The sequence below is a fragment of the Aquarana catesbeiana genome, linkage group LG03 (genome assembly GCF_042186555.1).
Source record: "Aquarana catesbeiana isolate 2022-GZ linkage group LG03, ASM4218655v1, whole genome shotgun sequence".
NCBI classification, from domain to species: domain Eukaryota; kingdom Metazoa; phylum Chordata; class Amphibia; order Anura; family Ranidae; genus Aquarana; species Aquarana catesbeiana.
In genome coordinates, this window is record NC_133326.1 from 626,231,102 (window position 1) to 626,243,805 (window position 12,704).

At 42.9% G+C, this 12,704-nt stretch overlaps 1 protein-coding gene across 3 annotated transcripts in view; it reads right to left on the reverse strand.

Moving 5' to 3' along the window:
- Positions 1-33: 33 nt before the first annotated feature.
- The window catches only part of PGLYRP2 (peptidoglycan recognition protein 2), a 94,192-nt gene continuing 81,521 nt past the window's right edge, over positions 34-12,704 (reverse strand). For all 3 annotated transcript variants that reach the window (XM_073622403.1, XM_073622404.1, XM_073622402.1), the window contains exons 4-6: positions 12,389-12,599; positions 4,493-4,787; positions 34-180 (exon numbers count right to left, since the gene is read on the reverse strand). In XM_073622403.1, the coding sequence (XP_073478504.1) occupies positions 172-180; positions 4,493-4,787; positions 12,389-12,599 (515 nt within the window). In that variant the 3' untranslated portion in view covers positions 34-171. The remainder of the gene's footprint in view (positions 181-4,492; positions 4,788-12,388; positions 12,600-12,704) is intronic.

The following is a 12,704-nucleotide window of genomic DNA, read 5'->3' on the forward strand; positions in this document are numbered from 1 at the left end:
GTGGTGTTAGAATATATTTCAGCAACTCAGGCCGGTGATGAGGAGGGGTGGGCGAGACTGTGGTAACAAACATCTGACATAATTCACAGAACACGTTGTTATCATGAAAATTTTATTAAATGCAGCACAAGATGCGATAGAGGCAGGTTGACAGCCGAGAAAAGATCATTGTCAGGATTCCTGTAAAGAAAATAAATGATATGTTACTCAACATTTAAAACACTAAAGAGACTCTGTCGCAATAGTACACGCTGTAGGCATGCGATACATACTATAGCTCTTTGCCTGGAATCAGTCTGTTTTTAATTTAGTATTCTAGTTTTTACCGACACTTTTGGTAGAGTTGGAGGCTCTTTACAAGCTGCAGCTTTAGCTACTTCTCAGACATCACCAGGTATCCAGCAACTAAATGGGAAGCCTACAGCATTACTATGCTCAGGAAGGCACCCAGGCTTTCATCTATGTTGCTCAGTGCCAGCCCTGCATGATCAGAGGGGGACACTTTCTCTTGTTGCCTCCTAGTAGACACAGTGCTTGTCTTCATTTTTAACCTCCCTGGCGGTATGATTATTTTGGATTTTAGGTGCTGAAAGCGGTACAATTATTTTGCATGGAAATTTGGCGGTTTATATTGTAGGCCTGTAATTCTTAACAATAACACACTTAAATGTTTCCACCAAGAGTCTAGTAGACATCCCGGGTATGATGAAGTTTGAAACACAAAATCATAAATTATAATAAAATAAATAAATATAAATAATAAAAAAAAAAAAAAATATAACAATAATAAAATACATTTCCCAACGATTCACTATCGCTCAATTCTGCAAGTGTTCTAATGTACTATCACTGTTTTCTAGCTGGTCTAAAGCCACTTCTGACGTAAAGGGACACTTTTTGGTTGCTATGGACAATCTCAGGTTTCCAGGCAGAAAGAACAGTATATATAATATAAAACTGCATGCAGGACATGGGCCAAAGCACTGGGGACAAAAGGGAAGTGAAATGATTTCATACAGTACTGTAATCTGTAAGATTAAGAAGTATGTGTTATGATTTTTACAAATTTTTGAATTTGCCGCCAGGCTCCGCCCCCATGCGTCGCAACGCTTGTAGGGAAAGGAGCTTGGCACAGAGAGTTTTCGGTAGAGGACGGAGCCCGCAGACAGCGCGGGGGGACATCGCAGGATCCTGGGGACAAGGTAAGTATACTACACCAGGATCCTGCAATGCAATCCCGAGTGTGGCTCAGGGTTACCGCTAATCGTGCTGAAATTTAACCCCGAGCCACACTTGGGAATACCGTCAGGGAGGTTAATCTGTTAACCTCCCTGGCAGTATCCCCGAGTCTGGCTCGGGGTGGAATTTCAGAACCAAAAGCGTTAACCCCGAGCCACACTCGGGATCGTATCGCAGGATCCAGTAAGAGCTTACTTACCTTCTCCCCTTTATCCTGCAATGTCTCCCCGCAGTGTGAGCGGCTTGTCCTCCGCTCAATTCATCGCGGAGTCGGGCTCCGTTCCCTGCGAGCGTTGCGACGCACGGGGACGGAGAACGGCGCCAAATTCAAAAAGTGAAACACACACAATACATACAGTATACTGTAATCTTACAGATTACATTACTGTATCAAATAATTTCACATCCCTTTTGTCCCCAGTGGTTTCTCTAGTGCCATGCATGCAGTTTTATATTATAAAAACTGTTCTTTCTGCCTGGAAACTGGAGATTGTCCATAGCAAACAAAACCGTCCCTTTACATCAAAAGGGGTTTTAGACCAGCTAGAAAACAGCGATAATAAATTAGAATCACTCGCAGAATTGAGCGATAGTGAATCGTGGGGAGATCCGTCATCAAACACTGAAAAGTAATGACAGTGACAATTCTGCAACTGAGCAAATTTTAGTGTTTTTGATTTGATTACATTATTGAATAATTTTTATTATTATTATATTATTATTTGGTATAATTATTTATGGTTATTTATTATATTTTAATTTATGATTTTGTGTTTCAAACTTTATCATACCCGAGATATCTACTAGACTCTGGTTTGGACATATTTAAGTGAGTTATTCCTAAGAATTAGAGGCCTACAATATAAAACGCCAAATTTCCATGCAAAATAATTGTACCGCTTTCAGCATCAAAAATATGAAATAATCATACCGCCAGGGAAGTTAACAAGTGCTGAGCTGATTAGAAAGCCCAGCATGCACTGCAAAACAGTGTATTTTTCAGGCACCCTGCATTAAATGTTTACTTATAAAATAAAGATTCTATATAATTAACAAAACAATATAGAAAGCATCAGTTTATTAACGTGTAAACTCAAGAAAAAAAAATATAAACTTGAATTGAACACAAATCATTAGTGTTGCCTGTTAACAACTGCTCATATGAAAAAGACTACAATATTAACCAGACATCACTAAAACCCATGCCAAATGTATGTGACAGTTAACAAAAACTCTGACTAAGTGGTCTATATGTTTATACTTTCTAAAAGCAGGAAAAATAAGTTAAAATGAATTTTAGAGCAAACAAACACAATATAATACCCAAATTTTAGTTTAAGTATAGTGCCCCGTACACACGATCGGACTTTCCGACAACAAAACTGTGGATTTTTGTTCGAAGGATGTTGGCTCCAACTTGTCTTGCATACACATGGTCACACAAATGTTGGCCAACAATTACGAACGTAGTGATGTACAAGACATACGTGATATCTCCATTATGAACGCTAGTTTTACAAGACCGAGCGCTTCCGGCTCGTACTTGATTCTGAGCATGCGTGGACTTTTGTTTGACGGACTTGTGTACACACAATCGTAAAGTACGACAACAAACATTTGTTGGCGGAAAATTTGAGAACCTGCTAGCCAACATTTGTTGACAACAAATGTTCGATGGAGCATACACACGGTCAGACTTTTCGCCAACAAGCTCACATCCAACATTTGTTGTCAGAAAATCCGTTCATGTGTACAGGACATAAGACTGGTTGGATTGGGTAAATAGATACCAAACATGTCAAGTCATAAAATTGTCTATCAGTTATATTTTAAAAGTCATTGCAGATCATCAGTTTAAAGCGGACTATGGTACAGGCATAGCCCACTTTTAAGTACACAATGGGGTTTATTTACTAAAGCTGGAAAGTGCAAAATCAGGCTCAGTTCTGCATAGAAACAAATGAGCTTCTAACCCCGGCTTGTTCTATTAAGCTTTGGTAATAAAACCTGGAAGCTGATTGGTTTCTATGCAGAACTGAGCCTGATTTTGCACTTTCCAGCTTTAGTAAATAAACCCCATTGTGTACTTAAAAGTGGGGTATGCCTGTACTAAAATTATTGCTTTAAGCCCTGGTTTACAATGAGCTGCGGGAATGAAGCCGTGCAAGTTCAGCTGAACTTGCACGATTTCACTCCTGCATGTCAGTCCCAATTTCGGCGGCGATTTCACAGACATCTGTGCGGGTTTTTGCACAGGTGTCAATAGAACCCTGAAATCGCAAGAAGTAGTACAGAAACTGCTTTTTTAAATCAATGCGGCGCTGCAAATGCAGCGTCGCACCGATTAGGACGGTGCCATTACGGCAATTGCCGCCGATTTGACATGTCAAATCGCATTTCAAAACGCACTAATGTGAACCAGGGCTCACTTCGACATTCGTGGTGATATCTTACATGTGTGGTGCGACTTATGGTTACAGGTGCGTGGCCATTTAACTTTATATCTATCACAAGGGACTAACGAGTTCCCTATGTGATTGCATTGGCAGGTGACAGGTCCTCTTTTTAAAGATATCAGGGATCTATTAGACCACTAATGTCTCTCCTGCCCTCCACTGCAGCTAGGCAACCATAGAACATGCTTGATTAGCTGCTTCCCTGGCTACAATAGCCGGACAATTACAGCTCTGAACCCAGAAGGGATATAATATATATATATATCTCATGCCGCTCCTGGATTCATTACAGAAGAGGGAATGGATGTGGTGTTACTTTATTAGTAGTATAAAAGTGATCAGGACTCTTTAGAGCTGCCTGGATTTCTTTTATTTGAAAGCAGATTGCTGGTTCAGAAACACAAAACCAGACATTTAGCTGCAAATACTGTAATTTTGTTTTACTTTTAAGAATCTTTGGTCAAACTTTTTATTTTATTTTTTTTTTTTACACATTGTAAAAAAAATCACTGATTCTTTTCAACCTGCATGCTCATAAGTTTAGCTTTAGCTGTCAAGCTCCTATTTTTTTTTTTTTGGTGGGGGTGATCATATTTTTTATTATAACTTTCAGATGAGCCTGTTCATCTATGATCTGCTAAAGAGAAATCTCAGAAACAAACAGGTCTTAATTTTTGGAATCTTTCACATGTGTAATGTGATATAAATTGTGAACTTTCAATGGAATTATGTAGTATACCAAAAATGCTTTGGGTGTTTATTAATCACACTAGAAGGTTTTATGTGGTTCTTCATACCTTAAAGTTCTTCCAAGCAGAGATTTTCTGAAAGAGGGCATCTCCTGGACAGGATGTCTTTACTACTTGTCGGTGGCCTTGAACAGTGTAGTTGGAGGTGATATACCCAGACACCACTGCACAGCTCAAGAAGCGATCTCTCACCAGGCTCAGGATGGGATCCTCAGGGACTGAAGCCATGAAATTGCCGATAAAGCTCACACCATACCCAATAGAGTTGTGGCCCTTTGTGTGAGCTCCCACCCAGAGCCACCCTCGTCCTTCATAAAGGTATCCATCAGATCCTACCACAAAGCTGGGGAAGAGGAAGAAATGAAGATGGGGTTAAAATGATGATATAATTACCAGAGCAATTACAAATTATTCATGTGGATCCAATCAGAAATCTTTATTCACTACATTGGTATTGGACCCAAAAGTCTGAGTAACAAGAATCAAAGTCATTCTTGGGCATAAAAAATGTTAGTACCAATGCAGACTGCATGTATGCTTTTGAATATTTGAATAAAGCTGCTTGATCAATTCCTATGCAGTCATTTGTTTTACATGTTTCTCAAAATGTTTAAATGTATGTTACTATGCTCTAGTGTACATTAAGAAAGGGGCTTGTGTCTTAAGAGATGGCAAATACAAAATGATTTAGTCTCCCTGAAATCAGTAATTTAAAGCTCAAGTCTAACTTGTGTAACGCTGCCCCCACAGGAGCCGCTTGGTAGATTGGGTTCTTTGTTCTTCTGTCTTGAGCCTAGGTTCACATTGCTGCGGGTTAGAAATCGTGCAAGTTCAACTGAACTCACGATTTCATCCCCGCAATGCAGTCCGACTTCTGGGGCGATTTGACAGACATCTGTACGGGTTCCTGCACGGATGTCTATACAAATCGCCCCTCGAAGTTGCCAAAAGTGGTAAAGGAACTACTTTTGGGAATCGGTGCAGCAATTCCCATTGCCGGCAATAGCTGCCGATTTGACATGTCAAATCGCATGCCAAATTGGACCAATGTGAACCTAGGCTGACTCTGCAAACAATCTCAGCCCCGCTGACACACCAGATTAAGCAATTGGATACTGCATTGCTACTGGGAACACATACAGTAGTACCTTGGATTATGAGCACAATCCGTTCGAGAAGCATGCTTGCAATCCAAAGCACTCGTATATCAAAGCAGGTTTCCCCATCAATCAATGGAAACTGAGATAATTGGTTCCACAGTCACCGCTGATGTATGCAGTACTGTATGCGGCCAGAGGAGCGGGGGCGCTCGGAGACACTCGAAGACGCTCGGAGATGCTCGGAGACACTCGAGTGTCTCCAAGTATCTCAGAGCATCTCCGAGTGTCTCTGAGCGTCTCTGAGTGTCTCCCCGCGTCACTGGCGCCCCCGCACCTCTGTCCAAATGTGGTACGGCACAACCCAGCAGCTTGAATCCTGCTAGTCTTGCAAAACAACAACAAAAAAAATAGCTTGTGTTACGAAACGCTTGTATACCGCGTTACTTGCAATCCGGGGTTCCACTGTATATAGATACCCTGCACACAACGAAGATTCATTATCAAAAAGCAAAGATCATGGTTTGCAAGAAATAGTAGTATACACATAAATGAGTAAGTAAAGAATTAGGGCAATCACAGTTCACTAGACAATATGTTCAATAGGCTATAGCAGCATTGAATAGAGTCCTAAGCAGCTAAATTAGAGTAAACCTGGTAATCAAAAAAAAAGAGCAATAAGTAATGGCATTAGAAAACAGTAACAGCAATGATTAATACTGTGCTACCTCCTCTGTAAACAGTAGGCTGTATCCACTTTAGAATGCACTCTATATGAATGGCAGCAATGAAATTTAAAACTCTCTAAAGAGGTATCTCTTACTATGGACAATAGACAAAGTTCTTCAGTTCTAAAGCAGTCTTTATCACACTTTCTTCAGCCAGCTATCATCGGGGCCCAGTCTTTATGGTGCTGCACATGCACATGTACAGCCCCAGTAAAGTCCACGTGGTAAATAATGCTTCTAGTTCGATGGTCAGTCCCTATGTGCTCAGTCTCTCTGCTGGCACCAAGTTAATGGCAGCAGTGTCCTGTCACCAGTCCCAGCAATACAGTAACAAGGGTCCTGTTCAGATACCAGCTCACTACTCATCTGCCAGAATCAACTCCAGTTCTCAGCTCACAGCCGCAGAGTTATAGCAGTTTTATGTCCACACAGGAGCAGCGATGTGCACACCATGGTCACCTTGCAGCAAGGGGGGGAAATCCCTTGGTATTCAGTCTGTGATAATTCAGCTCTTTCTATGCCCAGCTCACATTGGGAATTGTAGTTCTATAGTACATCGACTTCCATAGCATGATCCTTCCCCTGCACTACATCTCTCATGATTTATTGCTAACCACCATCAAGTCTTTTGAGCTCCTTCTGCTTGTCAGCTGCCCTTGGTGGACAGAGAAGTTAGTGCTATGCTAACCCATTCAGCTGAAATTGATGGGAGCACAGACAGCATTGCAACACAGTGTCCTAAATCATTCTCTGTCTCTTGCTAAGCACCTGCGTACACTTGGGCAAAAAATAAAAAATAAAATAAACCAGAACCCAGCCACTTGTAAAAATAAAAAATCTACACAGGGTAATTTACTTACCCAATCTCAAGTACTTTCTCCTGCAGGCACACTGATCCAGTGATGCTGTGCTGCTCCTCTTCTATGTTAAATGACACCCAGTGTCATTCAAACTACTTACTGTGGGCACAGGAGGTCAAGGTTACACCCCTCCTTTGCACTCACAGTGCATGCACTGCAATACACAGGAGAATGCTGCAGAAAGAGGTTTCGTAACATTATTTGGAGCTACTCTCTTTGGTATTTAGGATCCACCCAGCACCAGAGGAAGAAGAGAATGAAGAAGACCTGTGACGTCAAGGAACTGGACCAGACACTTGAAAGAAAGGTATTCTTATTTATTGGTGAAGGATTACTCCAATGGGAGGGGGCGGGGGGGGGGGGTGCAAGAGGAGGGCCCAGGCCCAGAGTTGGACTTTAAGTAAATTAGGACATAACAAATGTAGACATAGACATGGTTACAGGTATAGTGGCCCCAGTACAAGGTGTGGGCTTGGCAACTCATTTACTTTGTGCCCCTTCCCCAGCTTATCGCCCTTTACTGCCCCGGAATGGCAGTTACATCTAAGCAAAACTAGCCATTGTAGATGGGAAGTGCATGCCAATGCAGAGAAGAGGAGGTGAGCAGCAAGGAGTGGAGCTTTAAAGCAGATCTAAAATCAAAATGAAACAGCAGGGTTTTTATCACATAAAACATGCAATATCTCTTGTGCAATAACATAAATGTACCTGCCTGCTTGCAATATTCTGTAAAATTTACACAGAGCTGCACATGCACAGCTCATTTTCGCAACGGTGCCTGTCTGGGATGATTGAACTCCTGCACATGCATGGGAATTACATCACCTTCATGCCACTCCAAGACAGCTGAAGACCAGCACCTAGAAGAAGCTAGTGTTGGTGAGGGGCCTAGGGATGTTGGACCATCGCCGGGAAAGTAATTATTTGTGGACTTTAGATCCACTTTAGTGTTACTAAACCCAGGACCCTGCATTCACTATATCTGGTCTCACACAGTACACAGAACATGGAAATGCAATAGTTTTAATAAATATAAACTGCTAAATACCTTTTCTCATCAGCAGTATCTAGCAGTCTTGTGACTTCTATCAGTGCCTAGTTAAAGCTTGTAGGAGGAGTTCTCATACTGCACTGAGCTGTCCTATCAGGATCAAGGACTCCTGAACCTCTGTCTGGACAGTGCTGATTGGCCCTGTGCTGATCACATGCACTCTCTCAAGAAAAAAAAACCTATCTAGCAATACACACCAAACTGAGCATGTGCAGCCTGACTCCAGTAACTCTGTCTTATCCAGACCTGTTCTGTAGTCAATGGAAGAGAAGGAGGATCTGTGCATACAAGATCAAACAGTCTTTTTACACAATGCAAAGGATTAACCCCTTAGGTTCCACAGTGAGTATAACACGCATGCGTTACTGTATATACAGACTGATTTTACTGTTGTGGGTTTAGTAACACTTTAAAGTGGATGTAAACCCCCCAAAAAATGTTTTATTAAGACTCATAGCTGGTACAGCAGAGAATGTCATTTCATCTGTGCCCAGTCTTGCCATAAGGGTTAATCCACCTCTTTTTTCAGTAAGATAAAAACGGACACAAAGAGAAATAGGTGTTCATTTCTTGCTGTGACTGACAGGTGATTTCCTTATCTCATGCACGAGCATGTCTCTGCCTCTAACAGCCTCTCACAGCTACCACACAGCTCTTTCGAATCCACACTGCAGATGGCTGTGTTTGTGCACATGCGCAGGAGTGTCTACTGACATCACGATTCCACCCACCGAGCACCAATCGAGAGACCCGCCCACAGAATCTGCAGTTTTTCAGGGCTCAAAACAGACAAAGGGGAGACATTTGACAGGTAAGGATATGTAGCAAGGGCCCTGACCCCTAGTGGCCTAATAGTGACCTCCTGAGTCAGGGAGAGCTGACATCCTTCTTTGTAGAATGGGTTACCAGGCATGGTGGGTGGGATGCAAGAAGAAATGCTGGACGCCAGTCACTTTTTGAATGCAAACATTTATTGTAATATTTATAGTCTCTTAATAGAACTGTGGGAGAGAGAGTTAGGGCCAGGACGCCCTTGAGTAGATGCAATGCTAATTGGCAGACTCCAAGACTTCTATAGGTAGACAGTTATACAGTGGAAGGCTTCCAGCCTGTTAATACTTCTGTATAATTAGGACCGCTGTCTCCTATGGCAACTAATCTTGTAACAGTCAATAGAAGGTAGTTATACGTAACTCTTGGTAACACAGAACAGTCCATTTCTTATCTCACAGTATCTCACTGTAAATCTTCACTCACTGAGCTCCCAGTCTCTCACTAGATTTCCAGATCCCAGTCGTCACTGGATCCCCCTGAGCTCATCCACAGCTATCCCGCTGTATACTCCTCAATCGTCACCCCCGCTATCCTGCTGGGTCCCTGGCTTGGCACTTGCTGAAGCTTTCCCACTTCTTCACTGCCCCAGTTGGTGAGAAGACTGCTCTGGTACTTGCTCAAGCTTACTTACTGTAGTAATGGATGGTCCCTTAGTGGCAATAGCTTCCCTTCTACCTCCAACCACAACTGGTTCCCCGTCAGGCTGAACCTTCTCAGCTTGGTTGGACTCCAATCCTGCAGTCCCAACCCTACGCTGCTTCTCCTGCTCCTGGATAGGCCTCAGGCAGCTTAGCAGCCAGGTGTCCCCGGGATAGGCCTCAGGCTTCCGGCCTAGCAGCCTGGGGCGATATAACACACGTCCACCTAGACAGCCATCCAGGTGGCCCAGAACACCGATCACCTGACTCCACCCAAATAAATAGGCTCTCTGAGCAGGCCAAGGGGCTAAAAGAACCCTTGCCTATTGGTTGAGACACCCCATCCATTCATACTCTGACCTTGCGAAGCCCCTTGTCATTCTAATGTCACCAGCACAGTGCCACCTAGTGACAGAAGAGAAAAGGTGCAGCAATTCCAGAATTAGAGGGGAATCAATTGATCTTCTAACAATTAGCCAGGAAAATGACCACCTGGCAAACTAAACTTATTAGTAACCCTGCCTAAACACCAGGGTGCTACAGATACATGCAGGAGGCATATCCTTATAGATAACCACTGTGGCAGTACTTTAAAAAGGATGAGAGTGGGTTTACATCCATTTTAAGGTTGCTGGCCTCCCTGTTTGGCTGTGTCTGAGTCACTGACCAGGAACAAGCATGCAGCACCAGGGGGTGGACAGAAGAAGTGACTCCCTTGGGCAATTCAGAAGGAGGAGGGTGCTACAGTAGGTGCTATCGTAGTAAACTGCTAATGACGGGTGGGAGGGGGCCCACTTTGGCCATAATACAGTATTTACAGTATTACCATTATAAGAACAAAAATGTGCTCAGAACACTAATCAAATATATGATAAAACGTGGTTACCAACAAACACTTTGAATTAACATACTACAACCCTTCATCATAGAAGGAGGTCCAAATAAAATGGAACAACCGAAAGCACAGTGCCATATGTATACTGCATAATAAACCCATTAAAAGGACAAGTGCAAATCTAAGCGGAAACGAGGTATGAAAGTGACAAATGTCTGACATTTAGCTGCAAATCAGTGGTAGCCAGTAGACTGCTGAGAGTTCTGGAACAGCCTTGCATGCAGCAACATATCATGTGAGGGTGCCCAAAGGAACAAAAGGAAATGAGATGATGTTTCCAGGCTCCTCCAAGCCTAGGGTGGCCTTTTCAAGGAGAGGGACCTATATGTTGCTGGAGATCAGTGACGGCCCCTAATGCAGGGTGCAGGGGTGCCGCCCCCTTATCCATGCGTCTGGTCCCCTAATCTAAATGCAGGGTGCCAGATGCATGGATTCCAATGTTTTTTTTTTTTAAGCACATGATTAGAGCCAGAGGCCCTAATAGGCTTCAAGAAAGGATGGGCTCGGGGCACAGTGAGCCCACCCAGTTGTGTGACGATAGTGAATTAATATTCGCTATTTTCACACTGATTCTCCTCGCGGCCAATCAGGAAGTGGATCCTGAGACCCATTTCCCAATTGGCCAAAAGCAGAAGTGATCCTATTGGCCTAGGTGGAAGAGGGAGGAGATGCATGGCTGCCGCGATGCCAAGGAGGAGATGCAGGGGAAGAAGCCACCTGTCGCCCGCAGGGAAGCACTGCCACAGATGGTCTAAGTATGGGGCTGGGGCTGGTAACCGACTGATTAAGGGGGGTGCATTGTTTCCCGCCTCCCCCCCCCAAAAAAATATATACCACCAGCCGCCATTGCTGGAGATAGGTATTGCCTCTGTGAGAAGGCTAACAAACACCTGATTGGCCAGGAGAAGTCTACGCTATGCAGCAGTCTCCTTCCAGACACATTCACCACTCAGTAACAAGCCATAGAATATCTCTAGAACAATTAAAGTGTTACTAAACCCACAACAATTAAATCAGTCTATATATGCAGTAAACCATGCTTGTTATACTCACTTCTGAACCTAAGGGGTTAATCCTCTGCATTCTGTAAAAAGGTTGTTTGATTCTGTCTTCTCTGTTCCTCCCCTTCTTCCACTGTCTCTAAACCATCTCCTGAACAGAGGCTATGGACAAGCTGCACATGCTCAATTTGCTGTGTATTGTTAGAGAAGTTTTTTTTTTCTTTGGAGAGTGCCTGTAATCGGCACAGGGCCAATTAGTCCAGATAGAGGGTCAGGGGTCATGCAACCAGATAGGACAGTCAGAGCAGAAGGAAAACACCTCCTTCAAGCTTTAACCAGACACCGATAGAAGTCACAAGACTGCTATATACTGCTAATGAGAAAAGGTATATAGCTGTTTATATTTACTAAAACTATTGCATTTCCATGTTCTATGTACTGTGGGAGACCAGACATAGTGTTTGCAGGGTCCTGGGTTTAGTAACACTGTAACTTCTTTTAATTTGTCCTTGTGTGAGAATGACTCATAACTTGGTGCCATGAGTACTGCAAAACATTGTTTTGCTCATAAACCATACAAAAATCCACAAATGACAGAGTCCTCTAGTTCTATCAGCAAGCCATGACATGAATGACATGGAGATGAATGATTTAAACAAAAAAGTAAAAAAAAATGTATGTTCATTTTTGGCACATTTATATCTTTTTGGGATCTTTTAAAATGGATTTTGTATATGATTGCTGTTAACTTATTTAATGTTCTTGATTTCAGCTCGCACTTCTCTTTCCCTATGTGCAAATAATCCCCTAAAAGGGCTTCTGGTTAAATGCCACCCTTACCTGTAGCCAATGTCATCCCATCCACGGTCCTCCTGGTGGAACCTCTGCATACTGCGCATGTCTGCGCTACAGTCTTTGAAGGATAAGCATGGCCTGGATGGCTCATAGGTGTGATGGATGTAGATGTGCTGCAGAGGAAAACCTAGCAGGGTCGGGGTCCCTTTATATGGCTTAGCCCCCCACTGACAGCGAGGTATAACTGCAGGACAATCTGGGGAGGAAATAAATCATTCATTCAATCAACCTGTTATATCTACCGATTAAATAATTCATGGACTATATTCATATACTGTATCTTGTATAACTTTTGTGACAT